Source organism: Pongo abelii, chromosome 5 (assembly GCF_028885655.2).
Source record: "Pongo abelii isolate AG06213 chromosome 5, NHGRI_mPonAbe1-v2.0_pri, whole genome shotgun sequence".
NCBI classification, from domain to species: domain Eukaryota; kingdom Metazoa; phylum Chordata; class Mammalia; order Primates; family Hominidae; genus Pongo; species Pongo abelii.
Window position 1 is genome coordinate 83,741,670 of NC_071990.2, and position 23,187 is coordinate 83,764,856.

Here is a 23,187-nt window from a genome sequence, read left to right on the forward strand (position 1 = left end):
GAACTTCATAAGTCAGTTCAGTACTGGCTCATACTTTTATCCAGGCACACTCCCAAAGTGGGCCCCACAGTGTGCCATCTCTGGCCATTGCACTGACATCCTTATCAGGCACATCACAAATGGCAGGTCTCAGAGCCTGACCCAGGTGGGAAACTGGATGGGGTCATTCCCATGAGAGGTAAGAGACAGACACAGAAACCTAGGAAGGTGCCAATTTATTCAGGTTCAGGAAGAACAGAACTCAGAAAGCCAGTATGGTCTACAAAGGGTGCCATTCTGGCAGTTTAATGCTTTCTTACAGTAAAACATACCTGTATGGCTCCAAGTTGATATTAAAAATATTTTTTAAAGAGTACTATTTTGTACAAGTTAAATCTGATCACACTCATTAAATGTTACCAAAAACTAAGGGCTTTATTAAAAACTAATATTGGTATTGTAATAGCAATGCTTGAAAAGAAAGAATTTTTCTATTTGAAGCAGAAAATTTTTTTTCAAGTGCTCTGATATGTACTTCCTTTGTAATTGCTATCACAGAACATCTCACTTTGTCTTTCAAGGGGGCAGGAGAAGTGTTTTTTGTTTGCTTGTTTTTAAAATAAGATTCTACCCTTATCAGACATGGGTAATCAGGATTTAAAAATCCGATCAACAATAACCAAATTACCTCAATCACATGTGTGGCTCTTGATTCAAACAAACCTATGCTAGAAGATTCTTTTAAGACAATTGATAAAATCTGTATATGGCCTGGTATTGTATCATCAAGGAATAATTGTTAATTTTATCAGGTGTGATAACGGTGTGGCGACATTTTTAAAATTCCTATTTTTAGACGTAGGGATAAAATGACAAGACTGTTTTAAAGCACTTCAGGAAAAAAAAGAGCAGATGAAGCATACTTAATGAATCCATATTGAAATTCATAATACTATTTTTTTATACTTGTGAATACTTACAGAGTTTGACAACACATTTTTCTAAGAAAACAAAAAAGACACACTTACGGATTTAACAAAACAAATTGCCAAAATCAACTAATTATTACTAAGTACTCCAAGAAAGAAAAAAAGTAAAGATGTTAGTCATCCTTGCTAGCAGTAATATTAATGTAATCAAAGATCAATTTTATTTGCTCTTTAAAAAAGAATGAAGCCTTGAATAATATTTTGAATCTTATAAAAGGATGAAATGCCATCTTTATCATCCCATTATTATATAGTTTTTTTTTTAGACGGTGTCTCGTTCTGTCACCAGGCTGGAGTTCAGTGGTGCAATCTTGGCTCACTGCAACCTCTGCCTCCCGGGTTCAAACGATTCTCCTGCCTCAGCCTCCTGAGTAGCTGGGACTACAGGCCCCCGCCACCACGCCCGGCTAATTTTTTGTGGTTTAGGAGAGATGGGGTTTCACCATGTTGGCCAGGATGGTCTCAATCTCCTGACCTCATGATCCACCCACCTCAACCTCCCAAAGTGCTGGGATTACAGGCATGAGCCACCGCGCCCGGCCCAAGATGCAAAATTTGTATTATGTGGGTAGGCACAAAATAGCACAAGAGAGATGATAAATAAATACACCAATAGGGAAATCTTCAGCAGGTATCTTTTAAAAATAAGTAGATACTGCTGCAACAACAAAGCCTCCAATAAAGTATTATAAACTCTAAAAGGCTATGGAAGAAAAGAAATAGCGTTGGGCTTCATGTTTGTTTGTGCTGTTTTTAAAAGCAGATCTTTTTAATTAAACATATTATAACACATAAATTTCGTTTAAAGAGATTCTCTGCTTTGTAATGCATTTTTCTTCACCTATCCTTCAAGGAAATAATAAGGCAAGTTGTGTAATGAAGCAGCCTAGCAGTGTGGGAACTCTACAGAGCAAACCTCAAAGACAGACATTGTTGTGGACTAATTAAGTCAATGTATCTGAGACACCGCAGGGCTGCTCAGAGAGGTGGATTAGCCTCGTGTCCTCCCTTTTATTTTCCCTTTGTGTTGTTTCAATTTCTAAGGACCCTTGATATTGTCTCATCAAAAAAATGTTGCCCAAGAGATACCATTAGGATGCTTTGTTACTATGTGACATTTCAAAACCCTGCTAGATGGCTAGACTGGGTGATAGGAGAAATAGGTTTTCAATAGCACAGAACAGCCTTGTTCCCACAGGAGCCTTGAGAGCGCTGTTTACGCAGTCCCTCCAAATTTATGTTTCTATTTTGGTCACAGGCACACTCTTTGGACTGCTACAATATACAAAATTAAAGAGAGACTTTCATCTAGGCTAACTTGAAGAAAATCTTTTCAACAGCAGCTTGTCATGACAGTACAGAATTTCCCACAGTCTCCTTGATACTAAAACTGTAATGTCTAAAAATATGATGGGTCTTTCTTTAATGGATAAGATAGCTGTTTACTATGAAGAGAAATTCTTGTAAATGGCATCACATAACTGATAAAGATGTAAATGTGAAGAATATATTTCAGCACAGAGCGCTGAGTTTATTTAAAAGGGAAACATGGTTTCTCTCATTTAATCTTTCTCTACTACTTTTCTGCTCACAACTTCCAAATATTTTTGAAATGTATAGCTTAATCATAAAGATGAAATTTAAAACACATATAAAGTATTAGCATATATTTAGATTAAAATACAAATTTAATTAATCATATTAAATACAACAAATGTATATTAACTTACTATTTATCTTTTAAAATATAAAATGTAAAGTACTACATTTCACCAAAGTGAACCTTATTTAGATAAAGGGATTTCTGTTTATGGTGTAAAATGAGGCACTTAAATAATTTTATCTGACAACAACTTAACCTCCACATTTGACGAATTTCCTTCATTTCCCTCAGAATAGTTCTATAAACTAATTTACAACCTAAGAGCTGCCTACCTACTGCATATTTCCTGCAGTCGCTCAGTTCTTATTACAAAAATTAAATGAGTTCTGAATGAAATTTAAAATACAATGTTTTTGTTCCCACCAATAATCAGATGTTAAAATGATTCTCTGGGAATGATTTTCTTTACTTTTTAAATAATATCTGTATTGACTGGCCGTCAGTGGAATGATTTCTCACATGGGCCAAGCCAATGCCATTGATTTTCTTTTAAAATAAAGTAAAACACTTGTTCTCTGTAGCGAGAGAAAACTGCCTTCTTCCCAAAGCAGCTTATGCAGCAAGAGCCACCTGACCTCACACTGTCAAGCACCAACTCAGACCCTGCAACACAAGCTTTATCTCCATTCCTGGGCTCCTCCATTCCTCTTTTTACTTGATGACATCTCCATTTATGACTTCAGCAGAAGTCTAGACCATGGGCAGAAATAGTAAAATACCTCAGCCTAATAGTATAATAGATATCCTGGAGCAAGAGAACACTTTTAACTTAAATCAGACTATTTAGGATAAAATGCACACAAATTATGCAATATTGTCCTAAGAACAAGAAAGCAGGGCATTTTGTTTGTAAAATGGTAGCACTCGCAATTCTATGCCTGCAGAGGTCTTCCTCTCCTTATTCTTCCAGGCCCTTGTGGCTGTTTTAGTTTAAAGCCATATGCTCTTCCTGTTTTGATAAAGCAGCGATAGCGATGACAGTTGAAAATAATGAATTTTGGCCTTTACAGCAGTCTATGTAACAAGCCCTTAATTAGGAAAAGATTGAAGAAGCCAGTATCTAAGACAGCCTCTAAATTACCATTTATTTTGAAATGATATTTTACCAATTTACAATGGTTGTCAGAAGAAACACAGCACATCTCCACTGGGGATAGTTCAGGTCTTTGCTGCCACAAACTGGTTCTTAAATTCACCAAGAAGAAAGAGTCTCCAATAAAACAGTCATTCTCTTGCGGATGAAGTGGTTTATTAGCAAAGGGGTCAGGATGACAACACCATTCTCCAACTAGAGCTCCCCAGTTCTCACTCGGCAGTGGGAGCACCCTGAGGAGCTTCCTAGTGGAAAGAGGAAAAATCATTTTTCACAGAACAAAATGGAACTAACATTCTCTTAATTAAATGAGCATAAAAGATGAAAGAAACTCATTAACCACAAGGCTTGCAATGCTAATTTTTTCCCCAATTATAAAAGTAATATATACTCACTACAGCTAATTTTGAAAATGCAAGGAGGTACAAACAAGGAAAAATCAAGCTTTATCTCACTACCCAGAGATAAGTAACTAAACATGACAATGTATTTCTTTGCCATCCGTTCAAAAGATATATCTGTACATATTGCACGAAGTTTAAGAATGGTGAATAAACATACTATATCTTGCTTTTGTTGTTTTATTTAGATGAATCCTAATTAGTCCACAATATTCTATTCCATAAGTACATCAAAACTTTTGAGATCATTCCCTCAACTGTTAGATATTTAGGTTTTGAGTTTTTCATTGTCAATAACTCTGTGATGAATGTTCCTGTTAGAATATTTATGAACATATCTATTTTCCTTGGAAAGAATCTTATATAAGTGTGAGATGATAAGCACAAACTATATGCATATTTTAAAAACCAACACCTATTTGGTGAATTTCTTTCCAGAAAGGCTGTGCCAATCTATAATTCTTCCACTCACCCTTTTCATAAATGAATACTATCATTTTTCCATTTCTGCATTAGTAATAGGTGAAAGTATTTTCAATGCTGCTTTAATTGGCAACTCTTAAATTACTGGTGAGATTCACCTAGTTTTTCTACTTATAGTCTACTGTGTTTCTTCTGTGAATTGTGATTAGTGACTATTTTCCAGGGTGGTATTACTATGTTCTTATTAATTTGTAAAAATGTGTTCGATATTAAGAGTATTAGCCTTATGCTTCTTAACCTGTTACAAATTTTTTTGGTGTTACTGCCTTTTATTTTGGTTTACGTGTCTTAATGGTCAGATCACCTAACAACTTTCTTCTATAATTTCTTCTATTACTATATTTTAGTAAACTTTTCATTTTGGAATAATTTTAGATTTACAGAAAACTTACAAAGGTAGTATATTAGTTCCCATATACACTTCACCCAGATGGCCCTAAAGTTACTATTTTATGATACCATGGTAGATTTGTCAAAATTACACACTTTGAATTTCACCTGTTTTTCCACTAATATCCTTTTTTTCTGTTCCAAGATCTAATTCATAATAATACTTTGCATTTAGTCATCATGTCTTCCTAGTCTCGTCTGGTCTACAATATTTTCTCAATATTTCCTTATTTTTCAGAAACTTGAGATTTTTGCAAAGATCAGGTATTTTACAGAATATTCTTCAATCTGAGTTAGTCTAATATCGTCTCAAGATTAGGCTGGTGGTATGGATTTGGGGCAAGAATCTCATAGAAGTGAAATGTACCCTTCTCATCACATCATATCAGAGAATATATCATATCAACACAACTTAGTGATGCTAATCTTGATAACTTCGTTAAGGCGATATCTGCTAAGTTGCTCCTTCTAACAAAACACAAATACTAGTAAATTAATGTACATTCAGATGTTATAAGTTAAAATATTTAAAACGTTAATGCTACTTTTTTTTTTAACAATTCCCCCATGTTAACCATTTTCCTTTGATTTCCCCAATCAACTGAGTTGCATAAAAGGGCAATTACAGTTCAGAAGAGGGTACACAATTTATAACTGCAGAGAACAAAGCTAGAAACAAGAAAGGCTGATTTTAGTTTAACATCAGGAAGAACTTTTCCTTTGAAATTAGTATACGCTGCACCATTGGTATCATCAAGGTGCTGAGCCTGTTAAGCATACTGAGAAGTGATTCTTTCAACATACATTTCCTAAAAGTCTACTATGAATAAGGCATTCTACTGGCACAAAATATGAACACATACAGTCGTCTCTCTTAAGGTACTCATGTTCTAGTAAGAAATATAGACCTATAAACAAATAACAAAAGCACATGTTATAAATGCTGGTAACAGAGTAACGGTTCTAAATTCTTGCAGTGGGGGGGGGGGGGGGCGGGGGCGGGGCGGTGGTGCCAGGGGTAGCAGTACAGATCCCTTTGAATATTTAAGAAAAGTGTTAGCCTCTTTCCTCAAACGTACATTTCTACAAGCACACAAAATCTGCATATTACTTTAGGGGATTCATGGATCCCCAAGACCAACCCATGAATTCAAGGCAATATACACAAAGTGCTACAAGAATAGATTGTACATAGACTTCAGAGAAGAGGTAATATCTGAGCTGGCCTTTGAAAGATAAATAGTAGTTCTCCAGGCAGTGAAAGGAATTAAGGGCATCATGGAAGAAACAATATGAAGGTAGATGCCATATATGTTTACCTTGCCACTGTATTTCTACTGTCTTACATTGCTCCTAACGCATAGCACGAGCTCTTAAATATTTGTTGAAGAAATGAACTAGCATATTTTGATAACTATAATGTGTGAAGCCCCTGGCTGTGTCTGTTGCACACTGGAATTAAGGGGTTAAAAAACCTTTTCCCTTGCTGCTTGAGAATCTGACCTTTGGTTTAGCCACCTAGCTCTGTTACCCTGGAAACCAGGTAGGAGCTTAGGCATCGACAATATTGCTAGGCAACACTGCTTACGTAAAAATGATCCTTGGTTGGTAAACTGCATCTGAACCAGGAAGAAACATGAATGAGCTGTAAATGTCTGATAGGATACCTTGGCCTTCCCTGAATGCAGTCTCTTCTTGGGAACCCTACAAACTATATCAAGAATTGTTACAAGAGATACTGGCTGCTTAAGGCAGGAGGCTTCTTCTGAGCCAGGGCAGCTCCCGTACCTCACTGATGTGGAGCTTATGCTTTGTACCTGGAACTACGTCGTGTGGGGAGACAACAGTCCCCAGAAAGGCATGTGAGCTGTCATTTGTGCAAACATGCAGAGCCCCTGCTGAGAGGAATTCTTGATGCTGCCCTGCTGGCAAGCTGGCAAGGAATGTGGCCTGTGGTAGCCCTGTGAGTCCACATGTTTAGTTAACTTAAAAAGACCCTTGGTGGGCACTAAACACACCTTATTTAATGCTCGCAACAACTTTGTGAGACAAGAAATACCATTTTCCTGTACAGAGGAGGAAAGTGAGGCTCAGAAATGTTAAATAATCTGCATTAAGCCGGGCACGGTGGCTCACGCCTGTAATCCCAGCACTTTGGGAGGCCCAGGCGGTCGGATTACGAGGTCAGGAGATCGAGACCATCGTGGCTAACACGGTGAAACCCCGTCTCTACTAAAAATACAAAAAATTAGCCGGGAGTGGTGGCGGGCGCCTGTAGTCCCAGCTACTCCGGAGACTGAGGCAGGAGAATGGCGTGAACCCGGGAGGCGGAGCTCGCAGTGAGCCGAGATCGCGCCACTGCACTCCAGCTTGGGCGACAGGGAGACTCCAGCTCAAAAAAAAAAAAAAAATCTGCATTAAGTTCACAGAATCAGAAGTGATCAGTAATGGCAGGTCCTTAGAATATATTCCTTCCCTGGCAATGCAGAACAGCCATAGAGGAGACTTGGGCAGGTAGGATGGTGGCAAACTGTGTGTTCCAGGCCACGCTAAGGGGTAGGGACTTGGTACCTCAGGTGGGTAGGAAGCATTACAGAATTTTAAGCAGAATAACAGGTCAGATTTGAATTTTACCAAGAAGCAGCAGCAGCAGAAGAAGAGGGCAAATAAATTGCCTGTTTAGAGTGGGAGGGAGTTAGGCCTAAATAGGCTCCCGGACTTTCTCCATCATTAAGATCTTTTGTCTCCTGACATACTGCATGTAGTGCCAATAAACAAACCCTCAATACAGTGCAAAAGACAACAATGTCAAAACCCCCTACATGATCAGGGAAATAAAACTGCACCAAGAGTTACAGAGATCTGGGAGACAACTCACATTAACACAAAATACGATATTTTAAACTTAATGTGACCACATATCATGTGAATAAAAGCTATAATATATCCTAGAACCATCTACATAAGACACCAGGAGCAAGAAAGTGCCTAATCTGCAAGTCATTGCAAAGATATAAGAGTTTTTAAAGCAGAAAAAATTTTTTTGATGTTTTGAAGAAAACATAAAACATTTAAGAACAAAAGATTTTAATCATTGCTTTACTGAAAGCATATTTATCTAAAACCCTGAAAAATATACTTTGATATGATCTACTTCCCAAAAGAACTTTCAAAATAAAATAGATACCATTTTTTTCAAGGTTTAGTTTTTAGGTAGAAACCTGGTGGAGCTCAAAAAAACAGTGAAATGATTTCCTGAATTTTCTCTCAGCCTAAGATTCTATAATGAACAGCAACACAAATTCACAAATTAAAATTTCCTAGTTATTTTTAATGTACCATGAGCACAAACTTTTAGAAAACTTAAAATATCCAAATGATATTGATGTTTAATACTTAAACATATACACAAGAAAATGTGTGCCCCTTAACTTTAATAGAGGTAAAGAAAAATGAAGAATGTGAAAATAAAGAAACATACATAAGAAAATAAAATTGTGCCCCTTAGCTTTAAAATGAACCATTAATCAGTGATAATAACAATGGTAATAACAGCTTTTACAGACTGGATTATAATCAAGTGGACATTAAGAATATTCATAACATCAACTATCTAAAGCTCAAAATATGGCTGCTGGAATTAGATAAATTCAAGTGACATTCTCCAACTGGTAGGCCACAAATCCTATAAAACTAGCTTTAGCACTTTAATATTATTACATACATAGTATGATTTGACCCATAAAAGTATAATTTTATTCCAAAAGTTTGTACAGTATTACCAATAGTGCAGTTGGTGACTATACTCTTTTTTAACCTCTTTGTAGAAATTTGACTGTATTCTTGGGAGTAGTTATTTTCAGGTTACAATTGTAGCTGGTCTGCCAAGTGGATCAATCAAGTGGTTGGATATCCTGACATCTCATATTTCCAAAGATCCCATCTTGCTGGTTTCCCTCTAGGGTCTCAATGCCCTCATAAGATCTAGGCTGACACCTAGCACTACCCTGCCAGTGCAGGGAGAACAGGGCGAACCATCCAGAGACCTCGGGAGAGCCACTCTGTTTCAAATCATCTGAAAATCAAAAGGCTTGAGTTTGAAAGTTTGGCCAACTGATTTCATTCACATATGAGATGAATTTATTTCTAAAATACATAAATTCCAAACACAAGGACTATTTGGCTGTTTCTGAGACTATTCACAACAAAATAAATTTTATTATTATTGCTGGATATTAGGGCCCATTAATCTTAACAAGAGCATAATAAAAAATTACATACATTCACACAAATTTTACAGAAAAACTGCTAATCTGGTAAAATGTAAATTGGAGAATTTTATTATAAAATGAGGCATTATTTGGTTTCAAATAACCACAACAAATAGCTAAGAATATGTGACCTTAAATTAAGAAAAAACATTGCTATAATTAGCAGATATCATGTACCCTGGTGCTAGTATTAAAAGCCATTAATGAGTCTTACTGTTTAAACTGTCTTCTGTATCTTATTTCTATAATTAAGTTGACAAGAACCTTTTTAATTTTTTTAAAAAAAAGAATAAGCATTAGTCCCACACTATCAAATAATCATGAATCACAAAGTCCATGAAACCCCAAATACAAATGAGGTTCACTGATCAGGGAATTTTCATGTTTCATAGCACTCCAACAGGTTTATCTAATCCGTCTTCCTCATTTCACAGATGAGGAAACTGGACCCCAGGAAAGTAATGTAACATGCTCCCAGATAATAAGACTAGCCAGTAAGCAGATCTTAACTCTGTTCCCCTGCTCCTACACAGGTGCTCCCAATACAGAGAAATCAACATATTCCAAGGTACCTTCTTGGGAAATATGTTTACAATTAGTTGATTTTGGGCACATACATGCTCTTTTGAAAACCTTTGGTATTGTTTTCTATTTAATGAGCACAAAATTGTCCTTACCACTCACATAAAACAGATAACTGAGGGAGAAATAAGAACACTGGGTTTGACATTAACAGTCAACATGAAATCCATGTGCAGCTACTTAAGGAAGCATCTTTTTCCATACAACTCAGTCACAGGGCATGCCACCTAAGAGTTAAAGGTAAGCAAAGCCTTGAGTCATTTACTAAGGATTTCTCTGCATTACTGAAGAGGCATGTCACAGGTGTGACATGAAGAGGTTTTTGGGTAAGCCTTGCTTAAATGAGGCAAAGGCTAAGTCAAGTCCACTGTTTCTCAGAGAGAAAAAGAGAAAGGGAATTCATTTCCTTGGCACAGGCCAAGTATGTGAATCACAGTCTTGAAACAAAAAGGTTTGAAACACTAAACTAGATAATTTGCTAGTTTGCTAATAAGAACAATTTGGAAAAGGGGGTAGAAAGTCTATAAAACCAATTTAAAAGACCTTGTTGAGCATTAACTATTACATATTGACAAGTTTGGAAAACAGGCCTTATTAGAAGGCTGTATTAGAAGAACCTGAGGTAGTACAAACACAACTTCCCAGCTACTAAGTCGTGAAGCTGGATTTCAAACCCAGGTCCCATTCTCCTGCTCCTGCCTCCAGGGCCTGCTGATGGTCAGGGTTAGGGAGAGTGAGTGCTGCCCTTTTAGTTCTCAGTTCCATGACTGTAAAAGGGACTGACACAGAACATACAGTTCCTGAACAGAAAAAATGGGGGCAACAGATAAAAGATTTTTCATATTATCATCCTGTTCCAAAGAAACACAAATAACAGCCAATAATGAACCAGCATATCCTTTACTGTAAGCAGAACCCGGAAATACTGTTACACTGATTTAACATGTTCCAACTGTAACTTCTAGGAATCCCTATTTTTGTCTAGGAATGAATGTTTCAGAAACTTCATCTGAGAATTCAACCAAAGCCTAAAACAGACTGAGAGAAGGAAAACACTCTTGGTTCAACTACAATGTAAACTGAGATTCCCTGAACCTTTCAGGATAAAGTGGGCCTGTCACCGAGTACATGCAGTAACTTCAACCCTTAGGTAATCCAAGCAAAGATGAGGTTCCCTCCTCTGCAAATTTAAAGTCACCTCATTTCTTAAGACAGTCACTCTGAGGATCCTCCATTTGTAACCTCTCACTTATGCCAGAGTAACTCTGTGCCATCTCATCTACCTGGGACACTGCCAGAAATCAAGAAGCAAGCAAGAGAGGTTGGTAGAAGGCCAAAACAAACATGTCAATGTTTATTCAATTCAATCCAGCAAAAACTGATTGAGAGCATACTATTTATGAGGGACAGTGCCTGATGCTGAGGATGATGATGATGATGATAAGAACAGTAATTACAGCAGTAGCTAATACATACTGAATGCTTGCCACATGCCAGGCACTGTCATAAACACTTAAACTCACTCCATTCTCCTAGCAACCATATGAGGTAGGTCCTACTGTTAGCCACATTTTTGCAATAAAAGAATTGAGGCACAGAATGGTTAAGTAACTTGCCCAGAGTCACACAGCTAGTAAATGGCAGGTGCAAACCTAGTTGCTCTGGCTTCTGAGTCTGTACTACTAGACAGACTCAGAAGGGACTACACTATACTGCATTCTCAAAAGAGTAGGGATAAAGGATACAGGGGACAACAAGATTATCTGCACTCCGAGAGCCTACAGTTTAATTGTGAAGACAGGCAAATAAACCTTAGAGGAACACCTAAACCAACCCAGGGTTGAGAGAAGGCTCATAACAGTACCTGTCCTGTCAGCTGAATTCTGAAGTTCAGGTAGGAGCCAACGAGGGGGAGACAGGGTGTGGGGTGCATTCCTCCAGGAAAGGAAGTTACTTTCATAAGGCCCCAGGGTGAAAAAAAAATCATGAAAAGGCTGTGGGGCTGCACACTGATCACCAGAGCTGTGTACAGAATGCCAGTCAATAATGGCATGTTTTTTGTGGGGAGGAGGAATAGGTTGGGGAAAGAGATATGAAATGTGAGGGTGGAGAGGTAAATAGAGGTAAACTCATAAAGGTCCTAATGTAGCATGTTTCTGGAATTTACATTGGAGAAATGGTGGGCCATGGAGGGGTTTGACCAGTAGAGCCTGATGCATTTGAGAAGAATTACTTAGTTGTGCTTGAATAGATCAGATGAGAGGACAAAACTACAGGGAGGCTCAATGGATAAGAAATTGGCAACAAGTGTAATTAGGTGAGCAAACAGTGGCCTCAACGAAGGTAGAGGCACTGGGATGGAGGAAAGTGGACTTATGTAAGACACGCTATGAAGAAAGTAGCAAAAGAACTTGGCAACTGACTATGGGGGGAACCCCTTAGAGCAAGCTGACCCACGTTAGAGCATATGGCCCAAAGGCTTTGAATGTGTCCCAACACAAACACGTAAACTTTCTTAAGACATGAGATTTTTCTGGCAATTTTTAAAAAACTCATCAGCAATTGTTAGTGTTAGTGTATTTTATATGTAGCCCAAGACAGTTCTTCATCTTCCAGTGTGGCTCAGGGACGCCGAAGGCTTGGACTCCCCTGCCTCCAGAGGGAGGAACTTCTGGCAACACCAGGTTTCTACCCTGAGTACACAGGTAGAAGTACAGCATTACTGAGATAAGGAACACTGGAAGAGAAGCAGGTTTCAGATAGGAAGGATCCGTTCACTTATAAGTCTTAGGAACATGGCTCAGGAAACCCATCTAATAAAGAACTCTAAATTCTTTAAATAGTATTAACAATAATTAGGATTTAATCTGTCTCTCCAGCTGATGAATGACTCATGGCTGAAATTTTAGGAGGAAGGATTTGTGCCCAAGAAACAAGAAGGCTGACATGAGGGACAAAAGAAAAAGAAATTAAAAAGCCTTTGGGACTGTAAAAAAAAAACCCCAAAACAACAACAACAAAAAAACCAGCAAAGAGTCCTTCCCATCTCAACAGGGCAATCACAGCACATGGCAAGAATAAATGACAAAATTAACCTAATCATTGAGAAAAGGTTAATTTGTGCTCTGTATGCTCTGTTTTAATAAGCAGGAGAAATAGGAAATGGATTTTAGAAAGGCACTGATAAAAACAGTTCAAATAAAAAGTTTTTGTGCAAAAGCTTGTTATGTGGAAAAAAATCACTGAATGTGGAAAATGTCACTCAGCATCGTGTTGGATGAAACATGTGACAGGTCCCATGTTTCTTTTCAGGAGAGAGGTGCTTCAGAGATCAGCACAGGTTTTCAGCTGAGATAAGCTCTCCTCTCTCAAAGCCAGCATCCTACTGCTCCCCTTTATGTCCCTAAGAGCTAATCACTCTGTGATTGCTAGCAAGTTTTGTGGCTGATTTTGTTCAAAGTGACATTAAGCTGGCTCTCACTTTAAGGCCATATACTACTCCATTGGCAATTACTTGAAAAATTCTGATAGAAAAAGAGATAACCATTGCTAGGCACAGAATTAATCAGTGTTAAATATATTCCTTACCTGTCGTTTATTATGACTTCACCACAGGATTGGCAATAAAACGTGCAACATTCTTGGGCTTGCAAGCTTTGATTAAACATTGAAATCAGTTCTAAAGGAAGTCAATGAAATAGCTAATCTTAGAGATTGAAACAAATATATTAATATACTTAAACAGTTCAATAGCCACGATAAATTACCATCCATAAACAGTTTATGATCCACCCAGAAGTACACATTTAATTAATACTATCTGATGACTCAAGCAGAAGGAAATATTGTGAAATGTTTTTGAAAACAACAGATTTTGCTAAGTGTTCCAGAGACAGGTACTGCCCTAGATTACGCATGTAGCATTTGTTAGTTCTCTCATTCTAAAAATACCAACATTAAGGATGAGTGAAAAAGAACTATTTCCTTCTCATCAAGCTAACTACACAGATCTCCAACATTCTCAGCTTTCCTCTGCTGTGTCTCACAATAGTGTTTCATCAGTGTGAACAAATAGAGCTCCTAAATTTGAGTTTAATTTTTTTTTTTTTTTTTTTTTTTTGAGATAGAGTCTTGCTCTGTCACCCAGGCTGGAGTGCAGTGGCGCGATCTTGGCTCACTGCAATCTCCACCTCCTGGGTTCAAGCAATTCTCTGCCTCAGCCTCCCGAGTAGCTGGGATTACAGGTGCCCGCCACCATGCCCGGCTAATTTTTGTGTTTTTAGTAAAGACAGGGTTTCACCATCTTCGCCAGTCTGGTCTTGCATTCCTGACCTCGTAATCCACTTGCCTCGGCCTCCCAAAGTGCTGGGATTACGGGCGTGAGCCACCGTGCCCAGCCAAATTTGAGTTTAATTTTATTTAAATAAGGTTTATGTCCAATCTAGCATATAACCATATGAACAAAGATCTCAAACTAATGTTTATTGGACACCTCCCTGGGAATGAAATGGCTCCAAAAAGAGTCCAGTTTTCCCAGATCAAAAATCAATTTCTAATGAAAGCTATGGTAAAATGTTGAAAGCTGTGGGGAAAAATGTATATTTCTCACACTATGGGAAAGAGCAGCATAAAGCTGCATGTTCCCTTAGTTTCCATTATTTCTTTTATGAAATAAGGAAACTTTCATTTAAAAGAATCAACTAAAATATGTCTGTAAAAATCTAATTAAAGAAATGAGGTCATATCCATCAGAATCAAGCAATGTGGATTTGGTTTGTGTTTTTCTGTATGTATTTTAAGATTTAAACTGATGCTAGAAGGTTTACGCCTTGGCAATTAAAAATCTTAACAGTTTTTAAGGGGTGGCCAGAAATCCCTATAGCACTAAGGTGAAATAAACAGTATTATTCTTTAACTTTGAGCAGATTAAAAGGAGACCTAGGAATCCAAAATATTTTTTCCAGACCCACAAACAAATTTTCAGTGAAACACTACCCTCTGCTGGCCATCCAGCATGATGCACTGGGTCGGGTTTAAAATTCAGTTTCTGATATAGAGGAATCCTGGGAGACTGTTGCTGCGGGGGATCAATCTAATGCGTGCGCTCTAATAGATCCTACTGTAGCTAGTTCCACATCGAGGGTCACAGTTTGACACTCAAAATAGCAGTATACCAGTATGATGTTTACTACAGTTGTCCTTAAAAGGGTGTTCTTAGCATTGAAAAGTCATCTTTTTAAAAACCCTGAAACACAAACTGAAGGCTAAAACTTTCAAGTCACTTCCTACAAAACAGTTTGATTCAAGTTCACACCAGTACATATCTATTCATATTTATTCATTCCACAAATATTTATACACCATCTATTATATGGAAAGCACTCAGGCAATTAAGTGCTGAGGAATCTGTTTTGCATACTCTTTCATGCATTATGGAACAGGCCTTTGATAGTTTTCCTTTTCAGATATTTGAGCAAAATATATTAAAAGTGTAAAGAAATAGGAGACCAATGAAAACAAACAATATGCAAATCAGCACATAGCAGTCAATTTATTTTGTCCTATAGTTTAAACAATGTTTGCAGATTTAAATTTTTAAAAATAATTCGTTTTGATATTTGTATATTCAGTTACAGAATACAGAATATGGATGGGCAAAAACCCAATACTATGTCCCTGGTAGTCTCTATTCCTCCATCTCTAAAATCACAGTCCCAGAAAACACTCCACTGTGGCTTTCACGCTTGCCTTTCCCAAATCTCAGGATCCAACACAAAATTCTTGCTGTGGTTACTCTTGTAAAAGAGGTAACTGTTGTGAAGGAGAAGGTGATGACAACACAACATCCAGCCTCCCACAGCCTCTTCCCTGAAACAACACTTTCTCTGCCCATTATTAGGTGCACTCAGGGAGTCTACTTCCCAGCTCGGTGACCCTAACCTTCTCGCTATGGTTATTCCAACAGTCATTCCTAGTATTTATCCTACAACATTTAAGTGCCGTGACATCTCTTTTCCCTACCCCTTCTTCCTAAAACCAACCCTGCTAACCCAGGACTTGAGCAAAAATTGCTCTCCAGCAAAAGAGAAATGAAACCCTCTCTATCTTCTTTCCTCACAAAAGCCAAGAGTACAGACTCAGGGGCTCTCCTAAATGGCACCTAAATGGCTCTTCCAAACACTCCTCCTGACCCCATCTCCAGGATCCACACAGCTCAGATGAAAGGTTTATTACAGATGAGGCAGCAGTGAAGTGTCAGTGTGCAGCTGAAAGAATTACAATCTTTCTCTGATAATAAACATCACATAAGTCTTTTACAGCCTGTTTCCCCCTTTGACATAATTTTAATCCCCCAAAGCATATATTACATATATTGTAATAGATGTAATGAACCAATAATTTTATTTAATAAATAACCCTGAGGTCTTAGAAAAAGCAAATTTTCTACTGCCTTACCGAATCATTATACCAGTCACAGAATGTTGTAAATATAACAGGCATAGTAAAAGTTAAAATCAAATTAAGTATCAAACTCAACTGCAGGACCTTTTGTGTACTGTTTTCTCTATTTGGAACTGTCCCCACATGGATAGGATTTCCTTATTCAGGACTCAGGTCAAACATCACCTCCTCAGAGTGGCCTTCACTGATCATCCTTCAGCCAACCCTAGTCACTCCCTATCCAATTATTCTGTTTTATATTATCATAACACTTTTCTTAATATTTAAATTGTTTGCTCATTATCTGCTCCCACCAATTAGAATGTAAGCTCCATGAGAGTAGACACCTCCCCTACCTTGTTCACTTCTGTATCCCCAGCACCTAGATTGATGCCTAGCACATAGCACAAACCAAAATATTTGCTGAATGAATAAATTTCCATGTAATGCTTTAAAATCAATCAGGTCTTATACAACTGCCATCTGATTTAATCTTCCCATCCGTGAGCCAGAAAATTTTACAATTAAAGAAACAAAGCAGTGGGTAAATGGGAAATCTCTATACTTTCTGCTCAATTTTGCTGTAGGTAGAAAAGAAAGAAGGAAGGAAAGGAGGGAGGAAGCCTCAGAAAGGTTAAGTAACATGTTCAATTACATACAGCCAATAACTGGCAGGGCTGACAAAGACCCTAGAGCTTCTCAACCCCTTCACCTGGGAAAAGTTCAACTTATCAAAGGAAAAATCACCTTTGGTTTATAACAAAAAGGTAAATACAGAAGCAGGAGTGCTAATATTACTCACTTGTGCCTAATTCTGCGTGTGCCTGCAGCCGCAGGTGCAGTCCATCTCCAGCAACAAACTGTAGCCCACGGCAAGAGGAAGGTACAAGCCTGACCTCTGCTGGAAGCTGGATTTCTGTGCAGCCTTCAGGGGTTTTCATCTGGAGTGAAGATGGCATTATGGAAATATTCATGGGCATACCTCCTTCTTTCGGTTCTCTGGTAATTAAAAACAAAACCCAAACAGATTATTTCTCACAATGAAAACCACATGATAAAAGAAACAAAAAAGGCCAAGGATCTCTTTCTTCCTCTTCAATAGGGGCCCTAAAGTCACTGCCCCAGAAAAACAGCAGCAAGCAGATCATAAAGGAAAGCAACCTACACTAGATTTAGATCTGGTCAGAGTGCCCTTCACCGTCACCATAATATGCAAGTCCTGGGACAGATTTTTGGTTCTTCCTTCTGAGAAGAGCACTAAAATAATGTTTTATAGTAAATCAGAGCAAAGTACTGTTATTTCACACACAAGATTTTAATAAAGAGACCAAGATTCAGTGAAACAATGATACAAGAGAAAAACTTGTCAATTTTAAGAATAAAAAGAATTAATGAAGAAAACGATACAGTGATGTATGAATATCAGGTGTGAAACGACTTACGAATCCAATTCACAGCAAACACAAATTACTCAGTATAGGCAATAAAGAGTAAAACACAGTCCCTGTCAAAAGCCCCCAGGTATCAAAAGTATAGAGGGGATAAAGGCATCTATGGAAATGACCCTCCTCTGAAACTGCAATACACTTAGCATTGCAACAGAGGTACAAAGTACCATGGCTCCTTCTTAAGTGCAGACAGCAGGTCATCCACATGGTGTCAACTAAGTGCAGACAGCAAGCCATTTGCTTGAGTGTCATCTGAGTACAGAGGGCAGATCATGTGTTCAGGTGTGAATCTTGGTTAGGCCTCAGAAATCCGCCTTAGAAAATCTTACAGCTACTTTCTGGCTAGTTCCTTTTCAAAGCATATGGATCTGCACTTAGTTAGCAATACAGAATATTAAGCACCTGAATTTTTTGCAGGCATGACAGCTTCAAACCTGAGTCATAAGTTCAATTTCAAGAAATGGTGTTCAAGAAATAATGATCCTCTAAAACAAGGGTCAGCAACTTTTTTTCTGTGAAAGACCAGATAGTAAATATTTTAGGCTTTATGAGCCATGTATGGTCTCAAAGTAGAATACATATTCTACTTTTTATTTTTTAAAAAACAACCCTTAAAAAATGTAAAATCAGCAGGTCAAGGTGGCTCACTCCTCTAATCATAGCACTTTGGGAGGCCGAGGTGGGAGGATGGTTTGAGCCAAGAAGTTTGAGACCAGCCTGGGCAACAAAGCAAGGCTCTGGCTCTACAAAAAAAAAAAACAAAAAATTAGCTGGGTATAGTGGCACGCACCTGTAGTCCTAGCCACTCAGGAGGCTGAGATGGGGAGGATCACTTGAGCCCAGGAGGCTGCAGTGAGCCATGATCACGCCACCGCATGCCAGCCTGGGCGACAGATCAAGAACCTGTCTAAAAGAAAAAAAGATACAGAAGAAAAATCCAACTCTTAGCTCACAGGCTGTACCAAAACAGGCTGCAGATAAGATTTGGCCAAAGGGCCATAGTTCTCTGACCACCGCTCTAAAGATAACACAATATCCATTTGCTACCTCAATGACTTTCAAACTAGACTGTGTAGAGTTGACATTTCCAAGTGCCGCAAGGGATACCACTGGGTTCCTAAGTCCCCATTGCCACCCCATCTCTGGTTTATCACATTTCTTCCCAGTCCCAAAAACTTTAGCCATTTTATAGGGCCAAGCAAGAGAAGCATCAGTGCAAGGGTGGTGACACAGTGGCCCAGCATGGATTTGAGAAACTAAGCAGGCTGTGGAGGGCATCCATAGGGCCAAGCAAGGGAGGCATCAATGCAAGGGTGGTAACACAGTGGCCCAGCATGGATATGAGAAACCAAGCAGGCTGTGGAGGGCATCCACTGGGGGGACCACTCAGCAGGGGTGTCAGATCCCAAGACAGGTGAGGAGGAAATCTGAACAGGAGGTGAGGCCAGCTCAGGATGGGGTTTCAGAGCCTGTCTTAGCTCAGCTGCTATAACAAAATACCATAGATGGGTGGCTTAAACAACAGACATGGCAGAGTAAGGAAGTTCAGTGCCTCTTCCTCTTCATATAAGGACACTAATCTCATCGGGGGGCCCCACCCTCAAGACCTCATCTAAATCTAACTACCTCCCAAAGCCCCATCTCCTAACACCATCACTTTGGGGGTTAGGGCTTCAACCTGTACATTTTGAGGGGACACAAACATTCAGTCCATAACAGGGTCCAAGCAGGTGACGAGAGTGTCAACAATGAGCAGAGGGAGGTGGCAAAGGATGCCAGCAGACTATTAATTACATAGAGGGAGACTGACAAAATAAATAAATGCCACTAGGACAATGAGGACCATGATTCTCACTGTGGGAGAATGGAATTACAAAAAGAGAAAGGGAGGAAACTAGAATAGACCCTATGGTGGTGGGTCAGAATTAGAAATACCTGTGTGAAGTCATGGTTTTCAATGTTTACAAATAGATACAGTAATATAGATAGTTGTAAATGCATGTATGTACATAGGTATTTAGGCACAACCATACATAGACATCATATATAAGTCATACACACATACCCTAGTTCTGGGAGACGCGACATCCAACAGTGATGAGTACACTTAGTGCCCAGATCTTGGTTTGTAAAGGCCATTTTCTACTTTAAAAAATGAAATGAACAAACCAAAAACAAAGTTCCTTAGTAAAATGACCACATCCAGGGCTGTAACAGGGAAAGAATGAAATAAGCCTGGAACATGTTGCTGGAACATGAAGAAATCAAAGAATGACAGGGACCTACCAAAAAAGATGCAGAAACCATCCAGAAAGGACTTCCTTGGCCACATCTGGTATATGAGCAAAAAAGTAGCCCATTGAATAAAATAAAAAATAAAACCCACTGAGTAACCCACAGTAAGAATCATGTATCCTTACTGACATACACAAATGAATAAAATGAAACTCTGATGAGGAACAGGGTATTTACATAATCTCAGAATACCTCTCCAATTACTGATTACGAAGAGAAAAAGAGTAACTTTAAGGTAGAGAAGCATGGCAGACACTATCTTACTTAAGTGCTCAAAGTTAACATAACCAATTTGATGGAACAAAGCAAAATCATATGCCACCTGACAGAAAGCGTCACTTCTGTTATATTCCTGCCAAAGATGCAAAATCTGAATCTTGTCTTGAAGAAACATAAGACAAATCCAAATGGAAGGATATTCTACAAAATGATTGTACTATCATCTTGCAAAGTGTCAGGACCATGAAAGTCAATGGAAAATGAGGAACTCTTCTAGATTGAAACAGACAGAGGAAGCATGACAGTGAAATGCAATGCCTTATTCTGAACTGGATTCTTCTGTTATTAGGGATATTATGTAGACAACTGGCAAAACATGAATGATGTAATATGGTAGCAACACATTTCCCAATTGTGAGGGTTGGATGATGGTTCTTTAGGAGAATTCCTACTTTAAGACTAAGTTTGATTGACATAGTTCATACAATAATTTCATACTTGAGGCTTTCTTCACCATTGACTTGTATTCTGTCAGGTATCACAGCTGCTTAAAATTATCCAATGACTTCATCTCTCACTCTAACTACAAGCTAAAGTCCTTTCGATGGTCCATAAGGCACAGTGGTATAGCAGGCCCTGCTGCTACAAGCTTTGGAGAACCTGTTGTTAAAATTCTAGGAGTTCTGCAAAGCAGGTCAACTCACCTTACCCAGTTGGTAGGCTGAAGGTCATATGTGGTGAAAGTATTCACACCAAAGAAATCAACAAATGCTTCAAATGAAGACCTTAGTTTGTCTTTTTGTTTATTTTCATGGAGAGTAGGTTATTAAACATGTACCAGCACACTGCCATAAGATCTTTTACTATGTGTTCCCCCAACTCACCCGCATCTCTCTGAACTAGGCACCCTTTCATACTCACTTTCTCTCAAAGGGAAATTGTCTCCCACCAGGTATGGCAGTTCTACACCTCACCACTTACAGCTTAATACTCAATTGTTAGTTTCTCATTTGAAATAAAAGATTGTAACTTTTTTCTCCCCATTCCTTTTTTGTTTAATTTTTTCTCCACTTCTATCAAATATATATTTATTTTGTATATTCTCTGCCACCTCTTCTCTACTGCCACCATTAGACCCTAAGCTCAACAAAGGCAGGTGTTTTTGTCTTTACTGTTGTTACTGTTCATGGCTGTATTCTCAGCACTTAGAATTTGAATTTTTGGCACTAGAGTAAGAACACAATAAACATCTGTGGATTGAATAAATGAATGGCCAAAGTTTATCCCAAAATGCTAAGATATCTTAATATAAATAGATCTTTACATCTGTGAATGTAAACTGAGGAAGCCAGACTCTTTTTAACAACCCACTATGGCAGGAATTAATCCATTCCTGAGAGAGAACTCACCCACCCATCTCCATGGGAGGGCATTAATCTATTCAAGAAGAATCTGCCCTCAGGAATCACGCACCTCCCACTAGGCCCTATGTCTCAACACTGCCACATTGGGGATCAATGTGACAAAACATAGGGACAAAACACATGCAAATCATAGCAATTAGGAACAAGAACACCAATATTTAAATTATAAAATATACTAAACATTTTAATTGAAACACACAGATCATCAGAACGGATTTAAAATCACCCAACTATATATTTTTTAAAATAGCATAGTTTTATGCTATTTTTAGGGAAATACAGTATTTTTACAGTTTTTTGCTTTATACAGAAAGACATAAGAAAGGTTAAAAAGGTAGAAAAGACACACTATGCAAACACTATAGTCAACTGATTTCTCATGAAGATACTGAGTTATTTTAATGGGAGAAATGATGGCCTTTTCAACTGATGGTGATAGAATAACTGAATATCCTTATACCAAAAAAAAGAACTTTGATCATACTTCACTGCAAAATGAATTCAACATGATCACAGATCAAAATGTAAAAACTACAACGATATAACTCCTAGAAAATAAACCTGCCAAAACATCTTCACAGCCTCAAGGTAGGCAAAGATTTAAGACACCAAAAAAACTAACCCTTAAGGAATAAAACACGATAGAGTGGACTTCATTAAAATTAAAATTTCTGTTCATCAAAGGACACTATCAAAAAAACGAGGCAGGGCATGGTGGCTCATACCTGTAATCCCAGCACTTTGGGAGTCCAAAGTGGGTGGATTGCTTAGAGTCCAGGAGTTCAAGACCAGCCTGGGCAATATGGTGAAACCCTATCTCTACAAAAAAATACAAAAATTAGCTGGGCATGGTGACATGCACTTGTATCCCAGCTACTCCAGAGGCTGAGGTGGGAGGATTGCTTGAGCCCAGGAGGTTGAGGCTGCAGTGAGCCATGATCATACCACTGCACTGTAGCCTGGGAAGTAGAGCGAGACGCTGTCAAAAAAAAAAAAAGAAAATGAAAAGATAAGTCACACACAAGAATAGTCATATATTCACGAGGCATTTATATGAGAAAGCTCTTGTTTTGAGACTGTATAAACAGCTCTCAATTAAACAAGACAAATAATCTGATTATGGGTAAAAAAAATTAGAAGATACTTTTAAAAAGAACATACATGAATTGCTAAAAAGCAAGTGAAAAGGCACTCAACATTATTAGTCATCAATAAAATGAAAATTAAAACCACAAGATACTATTTTACACACACTAGAATGGTTCAAACTAAAAGGACTGACAATACTAAATGTAAGTGAAAATGTGAAGCAGTTGAAACTCATTTTTTTTCTGGTTGAACGTGTAAACTGGTACAATCACTTTGGAGAACTGTTCGGTAATTTCTCACAAGTAACACGCACATCTATCCTATGACCCAGAAATTTCACTCTTACGTACTTACCTAAAAAGAAATGAAAATGCATGTCCAAAAAAAGATTTATACAACAGTGTTATGACAGCTGTATTC

The 23,187-nt window shown here is 38.2% G+C and overlaps 1 protein-coding gene across 9 annotated transcripts in view; it reads right to left on the minus strand.

Moving 5' to 3' along the window:
- The window catches only part of UBE3D (ubiquitin protein ligase E3D), a 186,432-nt gene that overhangs the window by 161,141 nt on the left and 2,104 nt on the right, over positions 1-23,187 (minus strand). For all 9 annotated transcript variants that reach the window (XR_010140185.1, XM_054556710.2, XM_063724600.1 and 6 more), the window contains 3 exon segments: positions 17,095-17,291; positions 13,440-13,530; positions 3,738-3,969 (listed from right to left, as the gene is read on the minus strand). Coding sequence is in view for 8 of the 9 variants with exons in the window: in XM_054556710.2 (XP_054412685.2) it covers positions 3,738-3,969; positions 13,440-13,530; positions 17,095-17,291 (520 nt within the window). In the remaining variant the exon portion in view is untranslated.